The sequence below is a fragment of the Motacilla alba genome, chromosome 2 (genome assembly GCF_015832195.1).
Source record: "Motacilla alba alba isolate MOTALB_02 chromosome 2, Motacilla_alba_V1.0_pri, whole genome shotgun sequence".
Classification (NCBI taxonomy): domain Eukaryota; kingdom Metazoa; phylum Chordata; class Aves; order Passeriformes; family Motacillidae; genus Motacilla; species Motacilla alba.
In genome coordinates, this window is record NC_052017.1 from 33,261,177 (window position 1) to 33,288,021 (window position 26,845).

Here is a 26,845-nt window from a genome sequence, read left to right on the forward strand (position 1 = left end):
GCGGTGCAGGGCCCGCCGCCCCGGCCCCTTTGTCCCTGCGCTCTGCCACCCGGATCGGCGGTAGGGAGACGTGGCAGATGGCCAGTGGCAGAGGCGGCCCCAGGACCCTCGGGAACCGCGCTGAGCATCGACTGCAACCCACCCCTCCCCAACCCACGCTGGGGACGTGGGTCAAAAAATGCGTCCGCGGCCAGAGAAGGAGGGATGGCGGTGAGATGTGGGTTACGACCTCATATGCGGTTTACGTATGCGGAAAGGGAAAGGGGAGGTAAAGGCCGGGCATCCGTCTGTCCCAGCGCACCCAGCCGTCTGCAGGCAGAAAGGACGGTGCCAAAAGTCTTCGAAAGAAGGTCTGCGAAGCGTCAGCCTCGGAGAAAGATGGACGGAAAGTCATGTCCTGGCACTAGCCCCAGGAGGAGCTACCCCCTCTATTTCTGCAGGTGCCGACTCTTACGTCCCTCTGTTCTCACGCTCGATCCTTGCTCGTTTTGAAATCCAAAAGGCTCTTCCACCCCGCCACCACTCCCCGCTCACGAATACACACGCACACACCCACATACACACCCTCAGGCTCCTCCCTCCCACACGAACTACAACACAACAACTCCAGGTGCAAAGCTCTCCTTCCTGCTGCTGTTAGGTCACAGCCCTTATCCCACGGCATCTGCACGGCCGCTCTACTGACAGCCAAAACCGAAGGGCGCCTCTCTCCACCACGCGTCTATCCCGGTGCCCTCAGTACGTCTATTTGTTCTGATTTACTACAGAGGCAGGGATGGTTAAGGGCTCTCTGGAAAGGTTCAGTTTCTTAAACTGCAGGGGGGCGGAGTGGAGGACAAGAGCAACAACACTCCAGAGGCATTTATGATATTATACTGCGCCAATTTTGGTTATGGTTATAGCTGTAAACACATTTATTTCATTCTCGTAAACCAGTTGTGATAAATACTGCATAAAGCAAAGAAAAGAGACAGCGATTAGCACTGCTTGCTAATAAAAGGGCTGAGATCTTCTCAGTGCTTTTTCCTTCAGCCAAGGAAAAAAAAAATACTACAAGTAGCTCCCTTTTACCCGTAAATTCCGATGAATCACTTTTCTTACGGTCTCCAGCATCCTGAAATCCTTTTTTCTCTGCCTTTTTGGTGCCATTGTCTCTTGTTGCATTGTCTCCCTGGCGAGGCTCTCGGGTTTTGCTGCCCGCACTAAGCATGGGGGCAACATCATGAGAAGGGTCGGAGCAGAGGAGGAACACACACCACACCCTCCCTCCTCCGCGGCCAGGCGAGGGGGAGCTACTGCCCCTTCCCCCTGCCCTCAGGCCGTCCCGGCCCCTCCGCGGCTTCGCTCCGCTTTTCCTGCCACGGAACTGAGGCTGAGGGGGCGATCCCGGCTGTTTAGGCTTTTCCGTGGGAGTGTGCCCCCGCTGTGGCCCCAGAGTTCACCCGGAGCCTCGGAGGCGGCTCTTGCTTGCTGAATTCCCCCATTTATTTAAATTGAGTTTGTGAGAAGTTGAAACCTTGTAGAACGTTTCCTTTTTAATTTTTCTTTTTATTTTCTTTTTGTTTGATGTTTCTGGGTTTTGGGGGGGGGGGGTGGGTTTTGTTTTATTGTTGGAGGGGGGTGTAGTTCGTTTTGCTTTGGTTTTCCTTAAGCGTAGTCAGCATCCGGAAATCTGGGCACAAAAGAAACCCCAACCCTTACATGCACGTTGCGGTCCAATTTAACCCAGTGGCAGAGGAGTGAAAATGCCGGTGAGGCTGCTCCCTTTCCGCAGGGACATGGCTGGAGCAGAGGGAAGGAGGAGAACCGAGGCCGAGGTTTCACCGCGCCCGCAGCTCAGCCAAGCTGTTGTTTTAAAAGAGCAATAAAAGTGAATTATGACTAAACGCCTTCTCACTTAATGGTTTTAGACGGGGATCCCCAGCCTCGGCAAATACGTAAGAGGATTTTTATTTGTGAATGTGTTCCTGCAATTGATCTCTTTGATGACATTCTCATTCATAGAAAGAGTTTGATTTATGACTTTCGGAAGAATTGCGTTCAGCCCTTCCAGCTATAACCCACGCATCCCAGCTCCACAGCGTGTTGCAGGGCTGGGAGACAGCACTGCTCGCATGGACGGACAGCAGAGCCCCGTTCACAGCCCCCCACCCCAGCCGCACTCGCTTGTGTAATGCAGCCACTCGCACTCACGCACGCAAGGAGCCGCGAACGTCCCCGCCCGGGATCCCCCGGCCCCGGAGCGGCGGAGCCCCGCTGGCATCTCATCTGTTGCTCCGTTTCAGCCCGAAGGACGGGGCTCGCCCTCCGCTTTGGGGTTCGGCAACGCCGGCTGGCAGGCAGTTTGGTGGAGATTTCTGAAAGCCCGTCTATGCCGCCTCCAGCAGAAGAGCGGGGAGCCCGAGGAAATCGTAACTTTAAAGTCAGAGTTTCCCCTTTTCGTTATCAGTCTTTTACCTCTCAAGAAGGCTTACACAGAAAAATATCTTCGGGTCTGCCCCCGCACCGCCCCCGAGAAGGATAGAGTGGAGAGGCCGATTCCTCCCTAAATATTTTTTTCTTCCCCCTACGTTTCTGTCACCCTTTTGATTTTACAGGCACTAACTTCTCTATTTTCTCTCCTCCTAGGGCTGATTTCTTGGATTACTCAGCACGTGAGATGCAACCAACCACATTCTTTGTGAGCTCTGATATTTTTTAAGATATGTTTTCTGAAATATCTTGCTGGCTGCTAAGCACTACTTTCTAGAAAACCGGGATTATTTTTAATTTTTTTAAAGCACCTTTCCTTTCGTTCATGAAACAGGCTGGTTTCTGCAGGAGACGCTAATCCTACTGAGTCTCTTTTACGTTCTGCCTGTAACAGAGAAAGTCCTCGTTCATGCTTTTGTTACAGCTCAGGATTTCCAAGCTTTGTATCCTCACAGAGATAAGATGCCACGTTTATACATTAAAAGGAACAAATCTCCATCAAACCTGTGAACGGTTTTAATTTCTTTAGTTTGTTTTTCCTTCCCTTATGGGAATTCTTATAATAAAGAAAATGAACGATTTTTTCCTCTCTAATGGGTGTCCTAAAATGCCAAAAGGGAAGAGCTCATTGTCAGAACGTTGGATTTTGATTATTAGTAAATTAATAATGAAAGGGATGGGGAGAGATACCCGTCATGTTATCCATCTGGAAAGCAGAGAGAAAGAGAGGAGAAAGGGAAAGAAAAAAGAGAAAGCTCTTGTAGCAAACAAGAATTTATTCTACCAAAAATACTTATGACAACGCATCCTAATGTAATACAAAAATAAAAAGAAAGTGAAGATACATTCCTATATGATCACTTTCTTACAGACCTCATATATTGCTTTCATAGAAGGACCTAGAATGTGGCTAGGTTAAAATTGAACACAACTAAAACTTCATAAGAAACGGCAAAATGGCATATCAGAGGGAAGTAACAAACAGAAAATAGTGAGGAGGGAAAGGGAGGGGAAACATAAAATTAATTCACCGGGGAAAAATTAAGAAGAATAAGGAGGAGAAAGCAGGACCCTTGGAGAGGACTTCTTTAATTTCTTAGTAATTCAGATGCTGCAAGTCAATTGTGGTGAGTGTGTCTGTAAAAAAGTCAAAACTGTCAGCAGAGATATCTACGGGACTGTCCAGAGATCCTGGCAAACTGGGGGAAACTGCATCTGAAAGCTGTAGGCAGGAATCTGTGGAGAAAACGTTAAAGTCCTGTAAAGAAGGGACATCTAGGGCCTCAGGACTGTCATTGTTCAGGCCAGCTGCACAGTTCTGGGCCATTGTTGAGAGGCAGTTTTGAACAGTGGGTGACTGATGTTGAAAATGTTTCAGATTTTTCTCATTGCTCGTTAGAGGCGAAACGGGGAAAGTTTGGGATTCGCCATTGTGCGCATTCTGCGCCTGCTGCTGGGAGAGGGCATTCTGCTGGAAAGCGTAGCCTTCCCGCTCCAGGAGAGCGCCGGAGACGCTGCTGAGGGCTTGCTCGAAGAGGGATTTCTCCTCCTCCTCCTCTTCTTCCTCGTCCACTGCTTTTTCGGGGTCCTCTAGGTTCTTAAATTTCCCCTCGCTGTTTTGATTCTCCTTGCACTGGGTCTGTCTCTTGTGCTTCATCCTCCTGTTCTGGAACCAGACTTTGACTTGTCTCTCAGTCAGATCCAGCAAGGCTGCAATCTCAACCCTCCTTGGTCTACAGAGATACTTGTTGAAATGAAATTCTTTCTCTAGCTCCAAAAGCTGGGTGTTGGTGTAAGCCGTCCTCAGGCGCCTAGATCCACCGCTACCGCTATCGGGGATTTCAAGGGGGTCTGTTAAAAAAAGAAAGAAAAAAAAAAAAAGAAAAACACCACCACCACCACCACACGCACCCCAAAGCATCACCGCCCGAGCAGCGAAAGCAGAGGCGCACGGACACACATACAAAACAGATAAATGCACGGATTGAATTTCAGCACCCCTGCTCGTCGCATCCCGGGGGGGTGGGGGGGGGAGTGCTCTCTCTGCGTGTATGTGTCTATATCTATATGTCCATATAGCATAAAATAGCAACTGCAACAAAATGGCCGCCTTTGGATGCAGTAAACCCATTGTGTTGCACTGCTGAGCGCCCGGTGCTGCGTGCCCCTCGGCCACCTCCGCCTAATCGCTGCCTCCAGCTCCCCAACCTCCCCACACCAGAGCAAACTTTATATTAGCCATACCGCAATTTATAATTAATGCATCAGCTGCTTAGCTGAGCGGGAGCAATCTATCACTCTTCATTACTGTCAAATATCCTAACTCTAGGACGGCGAGACAAGAGAGGTCAGCTCCAACTCAAATAAATCATCCCGCATTAGGCAAGTTTGGGGAAAGTTTGGGTTTCCACCGAGCCCCGCCAGCTCCGTCCTTCCCGCCCGCCCGCCCTCCGCCTCGTCCCCCCGCGAAGCCGGGGGGATGCGGGGAGCCAAAATAGCGGCCCGGCGGGGCTGGCGGCTCGTCTTTGGACTGACCTTTGTGGCTGAGGCAGGCAGGTCCAGCGGCTGAGGCGGAGGCCGAAGCGGGCGGCAGCGCGGATCGCTTGGACGCCTTTTTCTCTTTCATCCAGGGGTACTCCGGGGGCGGCGGGGCGCCAGCGGGGCCCGGGCTGCCGCTGCGGCCGCGGGGGCTCGCCTTGGGGCGACCGCCGCCGCTGTGGCGAGGGTGGCTGCCGGGGTTCAGGCTGGGGATGGTCTGCTCGAAAGGAGGAGGAATCAGTGTCGAGTGTGAAAGCGTCGAGTTCTTGATTGATGAACTTTGAAATGTATCACCGACAGGGGGAAAAGATGTCAGGCACTCAGCAAGCGATGGCTGGCTATTGATAAAACCGATCTCTCGCTCAAATGCGAAATTCATGGCCTTCAACTGGCAGCCCCCGCGGAGAAAAAGTTCCCTCGGATTCAGGGGCCTCGGGGGGAGGGGAAGGCCCAGGAAAAAGGAGAGAGAGGAGAAAAAAAATATAGCATAGAAGATCGCTGGTGGGGTGTTTTTTTTCTAATTCACTGATTACAGCCGTATGGGGACCGTGCTACTATTAAACTATTGAATTCATGGAGACAAGGTTGAAATTGGACCGAATTGGCTGTCACATGATTGCCTCTGCCCAATGACAATTTGGGCTTTAATCAAAAGAAGCCACTGTCTGTTTGATTGATCCAAAAAAGTCGGGAAGGAACGCCTCATTGGGGGCCAGAAAGGCTTTATTTACACTTTTTTTTTAAAAGAGGAAATGATATCTCGAGTATCTATCCCCTTGGCGTCCTAATCTGAAATGATCGGGGGTGAGGATGAGGGTGCGTGTGCGTGGATATGTTTGTGAGAGAGGCTGCGAGAGTGTGTGTGTGCGTGTGTGTGTGCGTGTGTGTGTGTGTGTGTGTGGCTGCTTGTCCTGCAGCCTGCTGCCTTCCTCGCATCCACCCGCACACTCTTCTCTCATTGTTTGGGACTGTCAGGAAAACGCTTTGCACCTCACAAATCATTTAAGCACCTCAATCTGACGCCTTGAGTCATTAACAAAGTAATCCATTAATCTTCAAAGTTTTGACACCGTCAGGCCCCCGCATAAGAAGTTGCACCCAGGCAGGAGTCTGAAGCAGAGGGTCTTGATATTTTCCTAGGAATAGCACTTCCTCCAAAACTAGTTTCTCCTTCCCGACTCAGCCTCAATGGGCTCCTTTATATTTTTGTTTGTTTGTTTGTTTGTTTGGCTTTGTGCTCTTGTTTGATTTTTTCTTTTTTTTTTTTTTTCCTCTTTTCCTCTTTTTTTTTTTTTTTCCTTCTTCTTTTTTGGTGGCTATCGGGTGTACAGTATGGAGAACAATCGGTCGCCGGTGCTGAGCCATTGTTTATCAGGATCTTCCTCAGCAACCTTGCTTCGAGGGGAAGAGTCACATAGGCAGCAGCCCTGGCGCTTCATGACTTCCCTCTCCAGTTGGCTTCCCGGGATTGGACCGTAACACATAACCCTAGGAGAACCTCTCTGGGCGAGCCAAATCGCGAGGCTGCAAACGCGTCTGGCTGTTGCCTCTTTAAAAAAAAGTATATATCCCGTGCCTTAGCTTGCAAACGATACTCCCGTCTGCTGGCATAATTTGCTTAATAACCGTAGTAGGCTGGGTCTGGTGAGTATTTTCGATTACCAGGAATATATGGGCTGGTAGCGGGTTTGTTTTCAAGGGGCCAGACAGAGCGAAAATGCTGCGGGGTTCTGACTTGAGAGACGGCACTCGCCTCCGACGCTTGGCTCTTGCCGCCGCCGCCTCCAGTCACCCCTGCCAGGTCGAGGCAAGTCCCGAATTTGGATGCTTTTGGCATAATTTTCCAGCCATACTGAGGCGACAGGGAGAGTGATGACAATGATGGCCACAATCACCAACCCGATGAATCCTATGGTCACAGCCGCCCTAGAGAGCCCGGACGGGGCTTGCTTGCCCGCGGAGCCCGGGGTGCACTGCGGGGTGGGGTGCGCCGGGGGCCGGGGGAAGGCGCTTCCGAGCCGCTCTCCGCGTCCTCCAGGAGCCACCAGAAACCATCGCCAGGGCGATGAGGTGCCGTCTTGCTTTATTTTCGCAGTTGCCAAACAGGGGTCGGCAACCGTCTTCGTAATAATATTAAAAAAAAAAAAAAAAAGAAAAAAAAAGAAAAAAAAAAGAAAAGAAAAAAAAAAAGAAAAAATACGGGGGGGGTGGAGGGAGGGGAAACAGAAAACAAGACCCAAAGCACTCAGTGGATCAGTCTGCGTCCAGTCTGCACGAAGTGCATTTTAAAAATCGGTTTTAAGTTAATGCACCCTCAAGATATAGCATATCTGCGAAGGCATTGGAGAGAGGGGGAGGGGAGGGGCCGAGAGGCTTTAAATGGGCTTTTTGGTGGTTGCTTGTTTAAATAAAATATAGAACGAGACTTGTCATTTAATCCCTCAAAAGGGATGCCTTACAAATATCGATGCTGTTGGAAAATGCAAGGGGTTTAATTTTCTTGCTTTTAGTCCAAACAAAGCTCTGGTGGTGTCTGCCCGCGATCAATCTTGGCCGCCAAAAGGTTTGACAGCTACTGGCCCTTAAGAACACATTTAAAGCTTCTTGCTCTTTCCAAGATCAAATGTGGCCGTGAAAAGAGGCAGAGCAAGAAACGCAAGTAAACAAGGAAAAAAGCTGCTTTTAAAATATGCTGGCAGAGGACTGGGCTGCTTGTGGGAAAAGTCCGGTTTTATTTTGCTTCTTGATGCCTACGTTTTCTTTTCTTTTCTCTGATTTTTTTCTTTTTTTTTTCCCCTCTGGAAAATATTTGGATTAAGAGCAGGATGACAAATAATAAAGAGAGAGGTTTGGACTTTAACCAGGCTTTGTGAGTAAAACCTGTGTGGGTGTCTCTATTCTGCACATTTGTTTCTTGTGGTCAGTCTAATACAAAAACCACCTGGAACAAAACCTTTGCAGAGAGGACGCGAAATTCTTGGGAGAATCAATTACTTCTGCCTCCAGGGGCATCTTTTAATCGGACGAATCTTAAATGCGAAACTACAAATTCTGATTTGCAACCTACAGGCTCTGAAGAGAGGATTGAATACGGTTTATGAAAAGAAGGGGGTGAAATCGCCTGTATTTTTATTTCTTCGGGGTGGGAGGGGAGTGAAACGCCAACTTCCTTCTATTTGAACGTTTTCCTAAATGCAATTCGTGGTGCTAAAGGAACCACGCAGTAAGTATCGTGACTGTACCGTTACCTTTTGTTGTATCTAACCTAACTGATCCGAGAACTGGGGGGGGGGGGGGGGGGGGGGGGGGGGGGGGGTGTGTGGGGGGAGGCTGGAATTTTATACGGGCGCTCCTTTGAAACGAGCGTTGTCCTGCAATATTGCAAACATGCTTCCTTCTCCCCCAAAATGATAATCAGTCGCTGGTCTGTATTGTGTAATAATCAGATTCCAGTGAGAAATATTAGCCTACGTAGCCTTTCCTTCCACGGTTACATGTCTATATACACAATAAACAGCACGGTATAAATCTCTTTGCTATCCTTTTCTTTGACTGGGCATGCTTTATCTATTTATGCAGAGAAGCTCTATATAGATTCACGGATGCATGACAATGTTTCAGCATCAGGCAAGGATGGTTCTGGGAACAAGGTAAAGCCCAAAGATTAATAATATTTCAGCATGAGACCAAAATGGCGACATTTTTTTTCTGTGCTCTAAAAGATACAGATGGTGAACAGCGTGCGTTATTATCCACACAGCATAGGAATATGTCTTTATAAACGTGCAAGGGTATATTTTACCTAGTCTATTAAGGTCCGTTTTGATTTATCTTTCAAGTTTCAATCTAAAAATTACGGACATTTTGCCTGAAAGGAAGAAAAATCGGATTTAAGCACAAGCTTTCGGGTTTCTCCATTCTACCTCGAGCCGATTCGGACCGGAGACCCCTACGGGTGCCCGTTTGGGGCCGGGACCGTCGCCCTTCTACAGTACCGTGTCCCCCCCCCCGCCCCCCGACACAAACACACACCCGCACACACATCCACACCCCCCCCGCGGGAAGAAACGGAACACAACGTTCCCCTCCCCCACACCTTCAGGCTGCCATGAGAGGAAAGGCGGCTCAACAAAAATGAAATCAGCCCCAGAAAAATATATTTTTTTTAAAAATAATAATTCGGGGAAAAAAATAGGGAAAGGAAAAGGTGAAATCCACTTCTGAAAGGAAAAGGGAAAAACGGCGGGGTTAGTGAGTGGAAGGAGCAGCAGTGCGCGCACCCAGCCCCAGCGCGTTCGCGGTTCGGCCGGACCCTGCTCTCCCGCGCTGCTCCCCGGGCTGGCCGGGCTCCGCAGCCTCCACCGCCCGGCTCAGCCCGGCGACCAGCAGGCCCCTCCGCGCCCGCACCCACGCGGGGCTTCATCCTGAGCACCGCAGCCTGTGCTTCCCACGCACGCTTGTACGCCCACATCCACACCGCCGGCTGTCCTCCCGGCGCTGCTCCGCGGCCGATCCCCCACCGGACCCCGCGGGAAGGGGGCGATCCGCGCCCGCCGGGCACCGCGCAGCGGGTGCGGGAGGAGGCGGCAACCGCGGGCCCTGAAACTCTGCTGGAAGAAAGGAAAAAAAAAAAAAAACAAACAAACAAACGAGAGAGAGAAAGAAAAATCTCTCTCCCTGCCTATGAAATGCTGAAAAAACATCGCAGGGCCCTTCGGGTGAGCAGACCCTCGTGTAAATTTACAGACGAGTTTCCCAGCTCCCCACGTCATGAAGGGCTCTCCATTCCCCTGCGCTGCGAAGAACATGTCCTTAACTCTTTATTATTCAGAATAAAAACTTTATTTTTTTTTTCCAGAACGTGAGCAGCAAGGAATGTATAACTTTCAAAACAAATCTAGCCTTTTCAGCTTCACACACTTTTTGCCTAGCTGGATGTTACAAGCATCAAGTATTGAAACCGCGATCTTTTTTCCCAGGTTTTATTGCATCGTCATCATCGTTATTATCACTATTTTTAATAAAAGGAGTTAATAGTTTCCTTTCAAATGATATTTCTAACACGTGCCGATATGCCATCTAATATATGGCCTCCTGAATATTCAGGGTACAGATTTTTTTATATATATATAAATATGAACAAATGGGGATAAATAAAATTTTAAACACTTAGATTATTCAATGTTTGCGAAAAAAAAATATAAATAAATCTGAATGTTCACCAGCATACACACATTGAAAGACTTACACGTATCAATAATTGTCCAGGAAGTCCCTGTCCAAGCGCTTTTGATGTCTTTCTTGCTCTTTAAAAGAAGTGCAATAAAAAAAATTGCTTCCCCGTGGGATCAATCATGTACGAACAAATTCACATTTAAGAATTCCTTTTATAGAAAATTTGTTCATATACCCTGTTTTGATAAAAGTGTAGAAGGTAAAGTATAAAGCCTCTGCATACTCCCAAAGTGAGACACAAGGCTACAGTTCAAGAAGATAAATATCCACTAGTGAAACTATAGAGCAATTCAAGCAACAAATATTGCTACGTCACATAAACTAGAAAACGCTTTTACGAAAGGAAACAAAACAAACCAAAACGAACAAAAGAAACGAGAAGGGAAGGGGAGGGCACATGTCGGGGGGAGGAGAGAGAAGGGAAGGGATGAGTACTTTCCAAAACTTGGGGGCTTGCTGTTCCTCTTAGTGACTCCCGTCTCTTACAGATGAGTGAGTTTGGGCGCTTCCTGAATTCTTCCCTGAGAAGGATGGTGAGCGGTAAGGTCTGTGTATGTTGGATGTGGATCACAAGGTCCATGGTGGTGATTGTTGGCCATTGGCCCAGCCCCGCTGTAGTCCATGTTGGCAGAGGGAGGATGAGGGAGATGAGTTAGACCAAAGATGGAAGGCCCAGAATTGGTCATGGTCTCCACGTAGTTGCCCCCTACATAGACGGGGCTTCCCTGTATATGTGGATTCCCATAACCGTTGCCTTGAAGAGGATGAGTATCATATTCGGGTGTCACAGCTGCTGTCCCCGTGTATCTCTTTTGAGGAGGTGGGCAATTATTAAGAGGAGCAGTATACGATGCAGGGATGCCATAGGTGTTTTGATGAGGCTTGTTAAACGGCGGAGGCGACTGGGGTTCGTAGGGGACACTGTTTACTAAAGAATGCATAGAGTTTAGATATCCCCCAGCAGCTGGAGGGACGGGGCTTCTGCTTGGGGACTGTCCTCCTGAAGAGGTCATCATACCCTTTCCCTTTTGATCCTTTTTGTATTTCATTCTGCGGTTTTGAAACCAGATTTTGATCTGTCTTTCTGTGAGATTGAGCAAATTAGCCATTTCTACCCTTCGTGGCCTGCAAAGGTACCTATTGAAGTGGAACTCCTTTTCCAGTTCTACCAGCTGGGCACTTGTGTAAGCTGTACGGGCTCGCTTAGAGGATGCTTGCCCTGGAGGGCTTTTATCACCAGCACAACTCTCACCTATGTAAATCACACAAAGAACACAATCAGCATGGCAAACCTACACAGGCAACGTGAGAAAATGGCCAACAACACCAGCACCTGGACACTTCATCTCCCAAAGGCAAGATGGATACCCATGCGTGCAATGAGTACTCCCCCAAGGCTTGAGCTCAGTTGTGCCAAGCTCCAAGATTCGAAAGAGTGCCTTGACCTCATTAGTGTCACTGTATGACTACACTTGCTTCCCCCAAGAATGGCAGCATCCAATGTATCTCGAGCTTGGTAAAGAGGAGCTAGGGAGGTTCAGGGAAACATAGTGAGGTTTAGAAGCGCTGAAACTGAACCTGTGGCTCTGCTGACATAGCGGGATCAGAGTCTCCAAGAAATAGCTGTTCTCCATATATATATATAATTATAATTATACAGCTACAATTGCCTGAAAGCTAGATATCTACAATACAAAATTTTAACATATAAATATAGAATTATCAGTATAGTGGATTTTTTAATCATGCATACAGTAGCTAGGTTTGCATATAGGCAGAGAGATATATCTATATCTTGCTGCTTTTTAATTAAATAAATACATGATATGGAAGGTTGAAAACAGCAGTGTTGCCACAGCTTTAAAAAGCAGACCAGCAAAACATTTGCTAAAGTTTTGGACTCTATTTCCAAGGCACATTTAAGCAAAAAAAGAGGAAGAAATCAGAATAAGCCTGACTTCTGGGCTTTGGAGCTAGCACTGGTGTTATCAGTTTGGGTTTCCTTGAGTAATAAAAGTGTTGATATACTCTTCCATCCCTCAAATTATGTTTTATGGGCTGAAGTTTATAGCACTCCTGAATGATTTTTGTTTACCAGGCTTGTAACTTTGCCAATCAGCTTATTAAAATAGGAAGAGGTTCTGACTGCATGCAGGGCATTGATCCTGCCTGCACATGATTATGAGCTATTTTATTCCCGTTACACTTCAGCAGAGATAGGTCACTGTCTTATTAATCTAACAGCACCATGCCAACGAAGTACTCGGGACAAGCCTCTGGCTTAAGGCCTGGGCTGCTCCACACTGACATGATTTACTGAAGGGGGGATTACCTAAGAAATGTGATAGATGCTGGAGGGCACAAGTGGTTCTGCCACTAGGAAGCAAAGTCAGTTCAGATCCATTCTGCAAGGCTGGGAAAGTTCTGTATGGGGTGTTTTTTTCACCGAGCTCCCCTCAGTGAATAAGCTGAGTGATGGCGAGCCTTTTCCAAAAGTTTCATGGGGTCAACTCAGAGGGTGAAAAAGCCCCCACCCTCCCCTCTCTGAAGTGAAGGTGGGTAAGACAGCCCTCCTCCCCACCAGATGCACAGTCAGCCCAGGATTACCCAGGGAGAGGGGGAGCATGTTTCATACCTGAACTGGAACTGCTGTTTTTCTGCTTTGTGTTTTGCCGAGACTCTTTCATCCATGGGAATATTTGTTTGGACACGGTGGGTGAGTTAAGAGCTGGGCTCTTGGTGGGGTTGGCCGGGGCAGGGTTGCTGCTGGCATTTTGAGATGGTGAGGTGGAGGTCGGAGGTGGAGGTTGTGACTGCTGAGCTGGAGGCGGCTGCGGTGGAGCCTGTGGGTCAGCGAGGCTGGGGGGCTGGAGAGTCTGGCTGGGGAGGGTCCTCATGCAACTCTCACTGATGTCATTGGCCTTGTGGTGGGACACAGAGCTGCCAGGGGACTGGAGGGAGCACGCAGGGCGGTGGTACTCAGTTTCCACAAGTGATGAAGATGGAGGATATTGCTGCTGACTCGCATTATAAGTGAAACCATTTGCTCCTTGGTAGGGGTAGGCACCATAGATTGCAGAGCTGTCGTAGTAGGTCGCTTTTTGCATTTCGTTGTTTCCCAATATTTATTTCGCAAACTGACAGGGTCTTGACACCCTTGGAGAATAACATTGGCACCCCTCTGTCACGTGGCGCTCTTCCTCCAATGGCCTCTCCGGGCAGACCTGGGGTGTGGGGAGAGCAGAGCAGGGTGAAGAAATGGTACAAATCCATCTTACTTTCAATAGCTAAGTGACATGAAAGCCATAAAAGAAAAAGTGGTCAGCAATATTTAGCAGCATGACTTGGCCTCAGGCGTGGAGCATTTCGATATAAAAGCTTCCTGGATTTTCTGGCAGCTACAAATATGTGCTTTGCTGCACCGGGATAGAGGCTTTCTAGGTTTGTTTTTTTATTATTATTTCTTTCTTCTTAAGGAACAGAGCAAGCGGGTTGATCGTTTATCACCAAGAGGCTGTTTTAATACTGGTCTCTGAGATAAGGGTGATCGAGGAATCGGTAATGCAAAGGGGCTGGGCTATTACTTCAGTCCAACTCTAAGATCAAGCACTCTCCTTTTTAACCAGCGTTGTTTTATTTTTAGCATTTCTCTCCTGGTTATGACTATTCGTATGACTTCAAAGAAATACATGAGCTGGTTCCTGTCTACGTGTGGCAGGGGGCAGGAGCAGGGTGGAAAGGTTTCCTAGGCAGGGATATTTAAACACCCCGACCCCAAGTGATGGATTTTGGCTTGTCTATGAAATGCTCGATAGGAAAATAAACGAAGCCAGCACCTTCTCCCCTCCGTGCCCGCACACCACCCCGAGCCGCCCAGGTCACGCACCCTGGCAGCAGCGGTTTCTGCCCGGGCGAGCCCCGCCTGCCGCCCGCAGCGGCTCCCTCTCGGTCCTGGAGCGCGGCCGGGGCCGTTCCACGGAGCCCCCGAGCCTGCCTCCCACTCGCGAGTGGGTCGGGCCTCAACTGCGCCCGGCGCCGCTCAAAGCCCCTCCAGAGAGGCCAGCAGGGGCGGTCGTTGGTTTGTTTTTTTCAGCAGTTATTTTCAAGACACTAACTTTTCGTGGAATCAGCCAGATCCTACCTGTTAAAACATGATGGATTGGGGGAAAAAAACACACCAGAAACCTGAAAAACCAGCGTTCATCTCCATGACCACGGCTTGAACTTTCCTTCCAACTTAGCGATAATAGGTTCTGTCTTGGAAACTGCTATGTAATTTGATGTATGAGGGTCACTTGGCTGGGGAGAGGGTGGACACAAACTCAGAGAATGCTTCTCCTGCCGGGGCGAATCCCTTCCCCCCCCACCTTTTTTTTTTTTTTTTTTTTTTTTTTTTCACCCATCATCCTTTTTTTCTGGGATTCCCCCCCGCCCAAATTAAAGTCTACTCGTCACCTGCCTGAAAATAACCAATTAAAGAATCGCCCGTATTAATGAGAGAGGAGACCTGTGCATAACCTCCAATGTAGGAGGTGTTTCCACACGCACTCACATTGTTCTCAGAAACTGAAGTGTGTTTCTCACCGTCCTCCTAACCCATTGCTGGCAAATAACCACATCTTTTCAGAGCAGAAGGGCCTCTTTCCTTTTACCACTTTCCCTGTACTTAAGCAGCTGGATATTTCCCCCCCCAAAACATCTAACGAGGACAAATGCTTAGGGGCGAAAAGCCTTGCACAACACAAGCACCAAACGAGCTCATTCTACGCCTTTCAAGTTACACAAGTTCTTAGAAAACAGTATTCCCTTTGTTAGATCGTAACGAAATGAAGGTAACACACCTACAGCAGGGCGGTTACCCTGTTATTGCACTAATCGAGCCCTTTGGATGCTATTAAGCTAATAAGCCAATGGAGATCTGAGGCGCATACACAATTTCCAGCTCCTCGCCTCTCCTTGCCTATGCTATCGAGGCCTGGTGTGATTTTTCTCAATTCCTTTGAAAGAGAGACTATAGACACCACTACCAGAGGAGAAGGAGGAAACAATCAGCCAGCGGTGATTTCACAAAGGCACCCGCCTTTCATGACCGCGACACCCAATATTTCACCTTCCTTCGGCCGCTGCGAAGTTTTGTGGCGCTGGCAGGACGGGCAGCGCGGAGCGAGGATGCGGGGTGCTCTGCTCCCGTAGCTGCCGGCCTGCAGACAATAGGCAACTTTACTTGGAAGGCAAAATATTATTGGAGCTTCGGCCGTCTGCCAGCAAGAGCAAGTAAAAAAAAAAAAAAAAAAAAAAAAAAAAAAATCAGATCCCGAGTTTGGGTTCGCCAAGTTAATCACTTCCTACAAAGTTAGAGAGAAGCGGGGGTAACCTGAGGAGCGCCCGGTCATTCCGGGAGAAAGTGGGAATAGCGGGATTAAGAGCGGCAACGATCCCGGCAGCGTCCTAACGGGAAAGGGGAGAGGAGGTGGATTTACCACCCCAGCCGGTGCCTGGGATGGGAAGGGCTCTCCTCTCCCCTTCGAGGACAAAAAGGCAGGTCTCACAAACACAAATGGGCCCCCAATCTTTCCAATACTTGTTTTATCGGCTCCGTCTCGGTTTGTGCAATACACGGCTCTGCACTTTACCAACTTCTCTCCCCCCACCCAGACAGCCCAGAAACAGCAGATGAAAATTGCTTGGGGAGGCAAGTCCGCTTGGTTTTCCCCACTCCCCGCTTCAGCTCTCTCCTACCCTCTCGTTCCCTGCGCTTCCCCCCTTCCCAAGCACACCAGATCTTTACCCTGTAACTCCCAACCGAGCCCCAAACTCTGACTCTAGGACGCAAAACCAGGCAGCCCCCCTGAAAGATTTCCTGAAAGATAAAGACAAAGTTGAGGGAAGGTGGGGGGTGGGGGGAAGAGAGGAGAGAGAGCTGCCTGAACACGAAGTGTAAGGGTATCAGTCACTGCCTGGAAGGAAGCCCCAGCTTGTGAACTCTTCTTGAACCGACATTTAAGTCTACGGTCATAAATCACTGGGACATAAACTCCGCCATTCACGACTGATAGCAGCGTATTTGTGGCCTGCTTACCTTAACTTCTGACGACTGAGGCGGAAGCCAGCATGCTCGCTCTCTCTCTCCCTCTCTCTCTCTCTCCCTCTCTCTCTTTTTTTTTTTTTTTTTTTTTTTTTTTTTTTTTTTGAGGCGACACAACCCAGAGAGCAGCCCCAACTCGATCCCTGTGGCCGCGGGGTGGGCACCGGCTCAGCTCAGCTCATCTGCACACCCGGCACCCCCCGGCCGAGAGGGGCGAGTCCTGCCCCGCATGGGATGGGGTCGATTGCTCCGCACACCCGCCTACCCCGCTCCCCTGACGCCTCAAGCTGCGCACCCTACCCCGAGCCGGTCCTCGGCGTACCGTGCTCCCCCTGTGCGGGACACGGAGGACGGGGATGTTTCCCAGGGCTGCTCTGGGAAGGGAAGGAGAAAGAGGGAAGGAGGGGGGTGGGGTGGGTGGGGGGGGGAGTTGGAGCGGGGAAAATAGGAAAATATATTAAAAAAAAAAAAAAAAAAAGAAGGAAGGAAGAAAGAAAGGCGGCCGCCTGGGGAAACATGGGGCAGGGTGGGGGCTGGGGAGGGAGCGCAGGAGCACGGCAGTGAAGGAGTGCGGCCCCCCCGCACCCGGGCGTCACCGAAGTCCAGGAAAATTATGCTAATGAAGACAAACGGCGCTCACAAAGGGTCGCTCTCACCAGCCTCCAGGGTGCTGCTGTGGGGGTTTGAGTTTGTCCCTCTTACCGGTGGGCTTGGGGGGCAGCTGCAGAATAGCCCCTCCGCCGCTCCCCACGGCCGGGAGCCCCGCACAGCCCCGGCTGAGTCCCGCGGAGGGGAGCAAAGCCCGGAGAGCCGGGGCTGGGTCCGGAGAGCCAACCGAAGCCCACCAGGATCCCCGCTCTGGGCAATGCTTTCAGAGCCACGCTGGAAATCATTAGAGTTACTAATTATTAACTCATGCATGCGTGAGCGCACACACACACAGATGTACACACAGACACCCCCCTGCCCCCCTCAAATCTCCCCAGCGCCCGGGACGGGCACAGAGGCGCTCACGCACGCACATGTGCTGCACAGACGGGTCGGGGTGCCCGCAGCACCCCGTGGGGACGCGTGGGTGGGAGCCTCGCGTGGACGCGGGCCCGGCGCCTCACGGCTCGCCTTCGCCTTCTTTCCGCGGCGCAGCTGAGGGAGGCGCTGGCCTCTTTCCACAGCGCCACGGGGTTTGGGGACGGCGGTGTCCCCCCAGTTTCCTGCACCAGAAATACGGCAGCGACCGCGCAAACGAGAACTTAAACTAAGTTGCGGATCCTGCCCGCCTGGCAGACGGTAACGGGGCTCTGGGCTCCGAGCATTAAGCGGAGCCTGCGAATAAAATCTAGGTGTAAATTTGACGTTACTTCGTTAATTAAGGCATTATAAATATAACTAGTCCGTTTAAAGCACGAGGGAACCCAGCGTCATCTTTAAACACAAACAAAGCGAGGGGGAAGCGAGAAATAAAAAACACTATAAGGCTGGGGTGGCCTCTTACGCATACCAATGGTTTTTGTCATTTATGGCTATGCAAGATTTATGACTTCGTGCACCAAAGCTGTAAACAGAGCACTAAAACAGAAAACACTTGCTCCTTATGGCATAAGTGAGAAGGCACCACATGAAAGGGGAAGCGGCCAGCGTAGGAGGAGAGAAGAGGCAAAAATCCTTCGTATGCGTTTTGCTTCAAACAATCCTGTGAATGTTGCTTTGGAAGAAGAAAAAAAAAAAAAAAAAAAAGTCTTTTTAGTCAATAATCAACCCCACACTTTCTTCTGAAACTGCTGATCTGCCATTCGCCCACTTGCCCGGCCAAATACTGAGAGGCAGCGCTGCGCCCCGACGGAGCCCCCCGGACTGGCGAGGAGGACTTGGACAGGGAGAGAAAAGACGGGGACTGCCGAAACCTGCGGACACCGGGGAGCCTGCCGGTTTGGGGGGCCCCGCCGAAAGCCGGGGGAGCTATTCCTAAGAGCGCGTTTCGACTTGGGAGCCATCTCCAGCGGGATTTTCTGACTAAATGTCTGTATTTAAGAACGGGGAAAGGGAAGCGGGAGGAGTTTCTCTTTTTTAAATGGAAGGATATGTAAGGACTTTAATCGTGAGAACCGAAGTGGTTCATAGGAATAAGGAAGCGTTTCTTCCATTCATCTTACTGCCTGCAAAAAGTATTTTATGAGATTTTTCCAATTAGTCCTATTTCCCCACGCCCCCCCTCTCCCCAAAGAGGTAATTTTAAACATGAGAAGATGATTATTTTTTTTTTATGTCTCCTATGATGTCGGGATAAGTGTCCCAACGCACAGATCCCCGCTGCTTTTATCTGCCTTTCCCTCCCAGAGGCCGAATATTTTCTTTCTGCTCCATTCCACGGAGAGAGATAGGGCTCAGCTCGGGGGGGGACGGGCAGTGTTTGGGGCTGATTTCTGAGTCAGAAATGACCTGCCTTTTCTCCCCGTAGAGTCCCACTCTGTGGCACTCCCTCCCCTCCCTCCCCCCACCTCCCCCGAATTACTATTTTCCGAATAAAATAATGCCTGTAAAGCGCCTTGTCCTTGGATGCCCCGAAATGGAAGCAGGCAGCACCATAATTCAGGGCTGCTTCTGGGGGATCTCTCAGAGATGAAATAGCAAGGCAGGGAGTTGAGGGAGAAGGGGGCCAGTCCTGGAAGTGGTGCTTGTCCAAGTCGTTAGAGAGTTAGAAGGGGATATCAGCTGAATTAGAGAAGGACTGGACAATCGAAGCAAGCCGTGGTCAATCTAAATTGTTGTTTATATTTTCTAACACTAGAGAGGCAACGCACTCTTTGCTATTTGCTCAACAGACTGAAGTTATTTACACAACTCTCCGAAATCCCCCTTTCCTCCAGAACTCTACTTGCTTTCTTTTACTCTAGAGCAGCACTGTATTATTTATGAGTGTTTTAACTGGGTCAATATGCATCCAAACTGGGTCATAAATCAGAGGAAAGGCTGCCAAGTAATTTAGCTGCGATTAAAGCTTGGATTTTATTTTTGAGGCACATTTTGGCCCATTTCAAAATACGGCAACGCCGAAGTTGGCTTTTAGACACACAGATGGGAGCAAGAGAGCTCTCCTTCCCTTGCTGAAGACAGAGACATCGCACGATGTGGCGAGAAGGGGAAATAAAATTTATTTGGGTCAGTTCTGCTTCGAGAGCCGCTTTAAAGAGCAGGGAAACGTAAGACCATCCCAAACATCACCCTGAAGGTCTCTGCAGAATGGCCGCGAATAGCTCCGAGTGGAAATAACCTTTTTTTTTTTCTTGGCGCTCTCAGCGGAGTTTTTATCATCGTTCACTTTTCTCCCTCTCTCCCTCTCTTTCTGACCCCTTAGAAGATGAGCAATTACAAACAGCGCGTAACTGGACACAAAATGGCTCGACTGGAATAAGCGAGAGGCATGGAACGAACTGGAGGAAAGCGAGTCCCAGGGCTCCAACCTTTCCCAAAGCCGGGGCAGACCGGGGAAACAGGGTTTCATTTCGCATTTTGCCCTCTTTGGATAGCCAAGTAATCTTTCCTCTTTGTCATTTAAAGCGCATTTATATCTATGCATTCACATTGATAAGTATACACCAATACTTACATATTTATATATATGGTTGTATCTATATTTATGTATGCGACGGCATGGATGTTAATTTAGAGCTAGTATATGTTCTTCTAGAAGATACTTTCCACTCCTCTCCTTTTAATTCTCTCTTTCCAGATCCCCATTCAGAGAGGCAGAATAAACCCCCACATTTTCAAGGCTGATTTATTGTTAGAAGCCGTGGCTAGCTCTTGGTTCAGCTCCTCCTCACCGCGGAGAAATAAAGAGGAGCGCCTTGGCTCATTTGGGAAGGGGAAGCTTTACCATAGAGCTGAGCACTCATGCAGCGCTCCTCGCACAATAAACAAAGTACCACTAAAGCATCATAAATAAAATGGCAGCACGATCGCGCAGTCATCGATTTACGGAGCGGCAGCGGCCGAACAAACACCCATAAAACAACAACCGCCGCCGCACACTCGAGCACGACCCCGACAGAGGAGCATCACACACCCCCCACATCGCTTTCTCCGACTTGCCCAAATACATAAATAAATAAACACACAAACGCACAAATAAAATAATAGAATAAAATTAAGGGGGGGGGGGAAATATTCAAACACGACAATAAAAGAGGCTTCCTATCTCCAGCCGGTCATAAATAATGGTAAAATGGCAATCGAGGGGCTGTAGCGGAGGCAGCTGGCCATCAGCAGCAGTGTGGGATCTCTATGGAGAAAAATAAATAAAGAAGCAAACTCTGCCTGCTCTGCTCGCTGCGAGGGTAGAGTTGAATATTTACCACAGCAAATTGAAACAAAGGGGGAAGCAGCCTGGCTCCGGGTGCACACACACCCGCACGCACACACACGCACTCACTCCAGCCTCTGCTACTGACCTTTGCCTCGAACAGCAATAACTCACCACATAAATGAACAATCAACGGAAATACCTTAAAATAAAATCCATCCTTTCTAACGAAGCATTTCGTCCTCTCGGCTCGACAATAACCTTTCCATAAGGAACGAAAGCTGTCAGCGAAATGGCCAGCTCTTGTGGGGACGGTGATGGGGGCAGGAGGAAAAAAAAATAATAGAAAGCAGTGCTTGCTCTGAACAGAAACTGGAAAAGCGTAATCGCAGACGGAGCCAGACCGGGTCTCCACTCCAAATGCCACAATAATGCGCTGTATTATGTGCTCACGTGGTCATACGTCAACTTAAATCCTTTTATTTGAAATAGGGAATCATTGAAGGAACAGGGTTTCTTAGCGCGAGCCTTCGCTTTTTAAAGCCTTAACCCAATGTGTTAAAGAAGAGTTTTAAGGGAGGAGAAAAAAAATCTAAGAGATGCAGATGACTATGGGGGGAGATTGGTCTGATTCTCTTTCCTCCCACACCAATATTTCTTTACACAAAACCCATTGGAAGGTAAGGGGAATTCTTCTAACGCTGCACTTTGATACTTAGCCTAATTAACCGGCGTTCGCTCCCGAGGCCCGGCACTCTGCTCCACGTCGCATGTCCTCTGCAAGCCCCGAAGAAAGCCCAAATCTTAATGCTAATATTTCCAGCCCCCTTCTAAACGGGACGATTCCCAGCCTTCCCCCCACCCCCAGCTCCCTCTACCCTGCCATTGTACAGGGCTTGCTCAACTCCCACACGCTACATCAGGGCTCCTGTAGAAACTAAAAAGACCTATAATTACCTGACAAAGGCAAAAAAGAGTCTCTTCTAAGAGGCTAGTTGATTTTTGTCCTCGTAACACACTATGAAGAATACACCTTCCTTCACTGGCGTGCCTCTGAATTTTGCAAAATCTTTTGGGACCTTGCTGTTAAACCTGTGCTTACGCATTTCCTATACAGCTAGTTTGAGTGATGCACAAAATTATAGGTTTCTAGCGTTGGAAAAAAAGAAGAAAAAAAAAATTGGGGAGGGGGAGTTTTTTGCCTAAGGGGAAAAAAATTAAAGAAAAAAGAAAAAAACAAAGTTGTATGTGGCCCCTGAGCCAGCTTCGCCTGTGTGTGAACCCATCACATCTTCCCTGTAAGACTGTTTAACTTGTGCTATTGACACAATAAGCTAAACAAACAAAAGAAACCCTCCACTCACACAACTTTTCTGGAAGGAGTCAAAGTAAATCAGATAGTTCACGCTTTTACCGTGCTCCTGGTTCAGTTCTGTGGCTCCAGCATTGTGCATCATCATGTATACACCCTTGCCCAAATCTTTCCACCATCTCCCATGAGCTCAAAGGGGCTAACTACACATCCCCTCTTCCTGTTTCACCTACACTTCATTGGACAGAATGGAAGGAGATTTCTTTTTAGAGATGGCTTTCAGTGTTAGTGCAAGGTTTGTTAGTGACAAGCCTTATTATACTCTCTCCTGAGTTGTAGAAGTGGGCCACTGGAATGCAAACCCATTCCTAACAGTGTACATTAGTGGCATTGCAGCAAAGTCAGCGTGACGTTACAGCGGGACAAAACTTTGCAATTTTTCATATGGAAGTGACTAAGCTAGCACCGGGGTATTCATATATTACCCCTCACTAGGAACTGGAATAAAAACTACAAATGCCCCAAAAAAGAGGGGGCATTAGGCACACTCGACATGCCCGAGTCTGTAACCATCAGCTCGCCTGGTAACTCCACAGCTCTCATACTTATTGTAAACCTAGGCCGATATTTGCCTGAGATGTGTTCACGGCTCTTTTAAATTTGGTGCGTTTGCGTCCCATGGACGAAACACACAGAGAAGTTCCTCTGCAACAACAATGAAACTGAAATTAATGGGGAATGGAGCAGATGTTGAAAAAAGCGAAGCAAGACTTTCTTGGGGCTGTTGTAAAAAGTTATCGACTGCTTTGCGTCAAAAGTAGAAAGATGGCTTTAGAAGTTACAGTCCTGAGCAAATAGAAACTACAAAAGCAATAAATCACAATCATAAGTCATCTGAAATGCCTTAACGCTAGCTGTGGCTATTGGCTTCAAAACCTTGTTTCTGTGAACATCTTTATTGGTATTAATGGTCAAGTTAATCCTAAAACTACTGTTTAACAATTAACTCGGTGTATATAGTGGGGAAACTAATTAATTCTTAAGAAAAGTAACTTCTTGACGTGTGAATACCTTCTACAGAGTGTGCTTTGGGAAGGCAGATGGGGGAGTCTGCCTAACTTTGTGCTGTCCTGAATTGCAGCTGAAAATTATTCTCTTCCGCCGAATTTGGAGAAAGTTTTCTTTGCCCTAGTAGCGCTATTACGAGGTTTCAGATGCAAATTCAAATGATGCTGCGAGTCGCAGGCGCTAGACTTCCCTCGCCACCCCATTTCTTGCTTTGTTCCTGTTCCTGGACACTCAACGTTGTTTACCTTGATGATTTGGAGACCCGAAAGAGTGTTTCTAGTAGAAAAAAAATGTGGAGCTTATCAGTAGGTGTACTACTGATTTTTCTGTGCTTTATACACATGCCTTGGAGCTGAGTTTGAATTCCAGCCTCAGTAACAACAAACAGATCTGAGTTCATAACATGCCTTCATTAAGGGAGACCCTTTGTGCCCGTTCTGGCATCAGTAGCCAATCTTAGCATTAATGCTATCTGAAGTTACCTTCGATACAATTAGAGTTAGAATTTTTACTGCGCTTCAAGTTTACTTTTATGCCAGTCGGTAAGAGGTGTGCCTATCACTCCCATGTGGAGATGAAATGGGAATCACCCGTACGATATAAGTACTTATTTCCTCGCTACCTTGAAAGATTTGCAATCTGCTGGGGTGCAGAGCTGTTTACCTACATCCGTGAGCCTGATAAAGTTGGTCTTTGATCATTCCCAAGTAGATAAAAAGAGCAGCGTTATCGACTGTGCCCTTGTGAGAGAAGTTCTGCTCAGAGTCAGCTGAGTCTGCCGGTGTTGGGTCCGTTAAGGAATCCCAAATATCTCTGCCCGCAAAGCTGTGGGTACTTGCCACCGGAGGAAGGTTCCTTCGTACCGTGTTTTCGCTTTCAATTTCCGAACGCAAGCGTGAATAGACATTTGCAGCGCCTTTTTGTAGTTAAGATTTAAGCAGCTCATTAAGCCAACACAAAGAGCCCTTGTAGTCCTGTAATTTATGGCCGCTTTTAAAAGGTAGTAAAATACACTAATTGTACATCAACATCCAAAAAGGAGCAGGTAAATCTAGCAGGAATTTGAGCTAATTCTATGTAATCCTCCCCTCTCGACGGCCGGCATAAAAAAAAAATAAAATATTGTCACTATGGAAAGCATTTCTTTTCTCCTGCCAGAGGACCAAGCACATCAAGGACTTCAGCAACTCCGAACCACCAGACACGGACCTCCACTCAGCGCAAAGCAGGCCAGGACGGACAAATACCCGAAATTTATTCGCGAACCATTCTGTTGTATGCGCGCAGACAAAAATCAGGTTTTCTAACATCCCCTCATGCACTTCTCGTTTCCAGGACTGGCTGCGGAACTCCTCGAAGAGGAGGCGAGCAGACAAGCCGCGATAAGCAGCCATTCAATACCGAACTGGCTCCAACCCTCTCTCCCTCGCCTGGTGCCTTTGATTTCGGAAGGAGCTAAGAACGGACAAAGAAATTCTCTAACTCTTTCGCTCTTCAGATGACTTTGCATCCTTCCTGTCCCCAATGCCTTTATAAGGATGGCGATCACTCAGGTCCCGTACACTTCTTTGTCTGCCCAGACACGCGCATTCACCACCCACGGAAGATGAATAGAGCCAATCCAGAAAAAAAAAAAAAAAATCCAGCTAGGTTAAATATTTATCGCAACAACAACAAAATCTCATTCCAGCAGTCTTGTTCTTCATGCAGGTACCAGGCAAATCTCATTCTTTCGGCTGCCACCGGCGCAAAAGCAGCGGCCGCTGCCCGGCTCTTACCTCCTCCAGCTGCGCAGGGTTGGGCTGAGGCGCTCCCAGCTTCTTCCACCGCCCCGGCCGAGCGGCTTCGTTTCGGGGCTCCCTGTAAACAAGCAACAAACAGTGCCTTACCGGGGAGTGCAGGGGGAGGTATTTTGCTCCTTCATTGGCAATACATGGTTTGCCGGGTGCGCTGGGAGAGCCGGAGAGGGGCGGGCGGGGATGGAGCGGGCTCGGGCTCCCGCGAGGAGCGTGGATTCCCACCCGGGAGAAGAGCACGGGAAGCTGAGAAATAAAAGCGTGCGGTTGTTTTGGTTGGGTTTTTTTTCCTTATTTTTTTTCCCTGTAGACAGCTATGCCTTCTGTCTCCAAGTGTTTGGAAATATTGTCATTCCTAACTCTTGTTACATGAATGTCTGCTTTATTTTCCTCTGGGAAACCTTTGTTTAGGATCATTTAATCAAGAACAGACATTAAACACAAGTCGTGGTGTTCATCTCTGCTGAATAAAACTCGGAAAGGATTCCAGTTTAAATGCGGGGCGTATTGTGGTTGGGCTTTTATTCAAACGGTTAGCCGGGGCCCAATCCTGCCACCACAAGCTCACTAAGAGACTAACAATTGACCTCAGCGAAGCGGGATCGGGCCCAAATGTTAAAAAAAAAAAAAAAAAAATCCACCAACACAACACATACACACACATATTAAAAAAAAAAAAAAAAAAAAAAAAAAAAAAAAAAAAAAAAAAAAAAGCCAACAACGAAAAAGCTGACATCCATGAAAGCCATTGACGGAGGGGAAAAAACTGGGCTGCTTTTTTCCCCCCTAAAATAAACAGTGTTGCTGGTCCAAAAAGACAATAGTCAGGTTATTTGCATGCCACTTACTGAATCACTTTTACATGTGAATTAATATTTTACATCTGTATTCCGTCTTGCTAAAAAAACCCATCTAACGCATCTTACAATCGTCAGTAAATGTAAATGCTAATAATTAAATAACACCGTTCTTGCTGAAGGGTGTTGTCTGAGCCCTGGAAATATTAAGTCTGTCTTGGGACAACTTTTCGAGCAGATACTTTGCTTTGGTAATTTAGTAGTTCCATAATTACGCTAATAATTTTAAATTTGGTGTTGAACTCCAGTCTACATAAAATCATGCAATAATAGCCTACTAAACTGTTTATTGCTGTCTCATAAATTTGCGAGCGCTGACTGTTAAAATCTACTGGCAAACACAAAAGAAAATGGAAAGTTCGAACTGCAATCACAGAGTCCGGGCGCTGCTTGCTGGGGTTATCCTGTGCTCTACCTTTCCTTCCACTCGGATTCAGCACAGGGGGAACCCCCCCGGCATTTTAGGCTCAAAGTCGTACCTTAGCCGTTTTGATCCCTAATCAATAATCATGTTACAAACAGCAATAATCATCGATCAAGCGTGTCGTGACTGGGTTGTCCCACTCGTGTTAAATATGGAGCGTGTATCTGAAAATGGTGCCAGCGACTTTCTGTTATTTATTTTGGAGCTATTAGGTCACGCTACCATATTTTACACTGCCACGGTCCTTTAAAATATGCTGTTTCTTGAAAGAGTTGCTAAGTAGCAATAGAGCACTTTACAAAAACTACGACTTTTTTTTTTTTTTTTTTTTTTTTTTTTTTTTTTTTTTTTAAATTTGTTGTTATCCCAAGCTCTAATATTCATTGCGGCACTCAAAGTTCGTACATAAATCGTTCAGACTAATGAGTCATAGAGAAATTCGCCCATGACTTTTCCTTTACAATGCTCACTGCCTTTCCATTGCTTTTTTGGCCATGTATTAAGAGACGGTGATTTATTAACGCCAGGAAAATTGAACAAAGCAGGTCCTCCTGCACTGTGGCACCCAGCCTTCCACAGTGTGAATTAGAACATTATCAAGTGTGTTTGCCTCCGTAACACTTAATCACCAAAAGCCATAATGTGACCACAAGGCAGCTAAAACAAAGATTTAACATTTCTAAATATTAAACTTGTTAAGCAAATGCTCAGCAGACAAAGCAAGCACAAACAATTAAAGTCATCAAACTAGAAATACA

The 26,845-nt window shown here is 47.9% G+C and overlaps 2 protein-coding genes across 15 annotated transcripts in view; both read right to left on the reverse strand.

Annotated features, from left to right (window-relative positions):
• Positions 1-1,620: 1,620 nt before the first annotated feature.
• On the reverse strand, positions 1,621-7,093 carry HOXA2 (homeobox A2). Its single transcript, XM_038129525.1, has 2 exons — positions 5,008-7,093; positions 1,621-4,323 (listed from the first exon to the last, which is right to left on the reverse strand). Exons 1-2 carry the CDS (start codon positions 5,387-5,389, stop codon positions 3,569-3,571), a joined length of 1,137 nt encoding a protein of 378 aa, XP_037985453.1. The 5' UTR covers positions 5,390-7,093; the 3' UTR covers positions 1,621-3,568.
• A 2,548-nt stretch (positions 7,094-9,641) lies between these two features.
• The window catches only part of HOXA3 (homeobox A3), a 45,479-nt gene continuing 28,275 nt past the window's right edge, over positions 9,642-26,845 (reverse strand). For 3 of the 14 annotated variants that reach the window (XM_038127480.1, XM_038127481.1, XM_038127482.1), the window contains exons 4-6: positions 24,789-24,870; positions 12,881-13,469; positions 9,642-11,497 (exon numbers count right to left, since the gene is read on the reverse strand). In XM_038127480.1, coding sequence (XP_037983408.1) covers positions 10,728-11,497; positions 12,881-13,352 — 1,242 coding nt within the window. In that variant the 5' untranslated portion in view covers positions 13,353-13,469; positions 24,789-24,870 and the 3' untranslated portion in view covers positions 9,642-10,727. The other 11 variants (XM_038127491.1, XM_038127486.1, XM_038127485.1 and 8 more) reach the window with 11 other exon arrangements.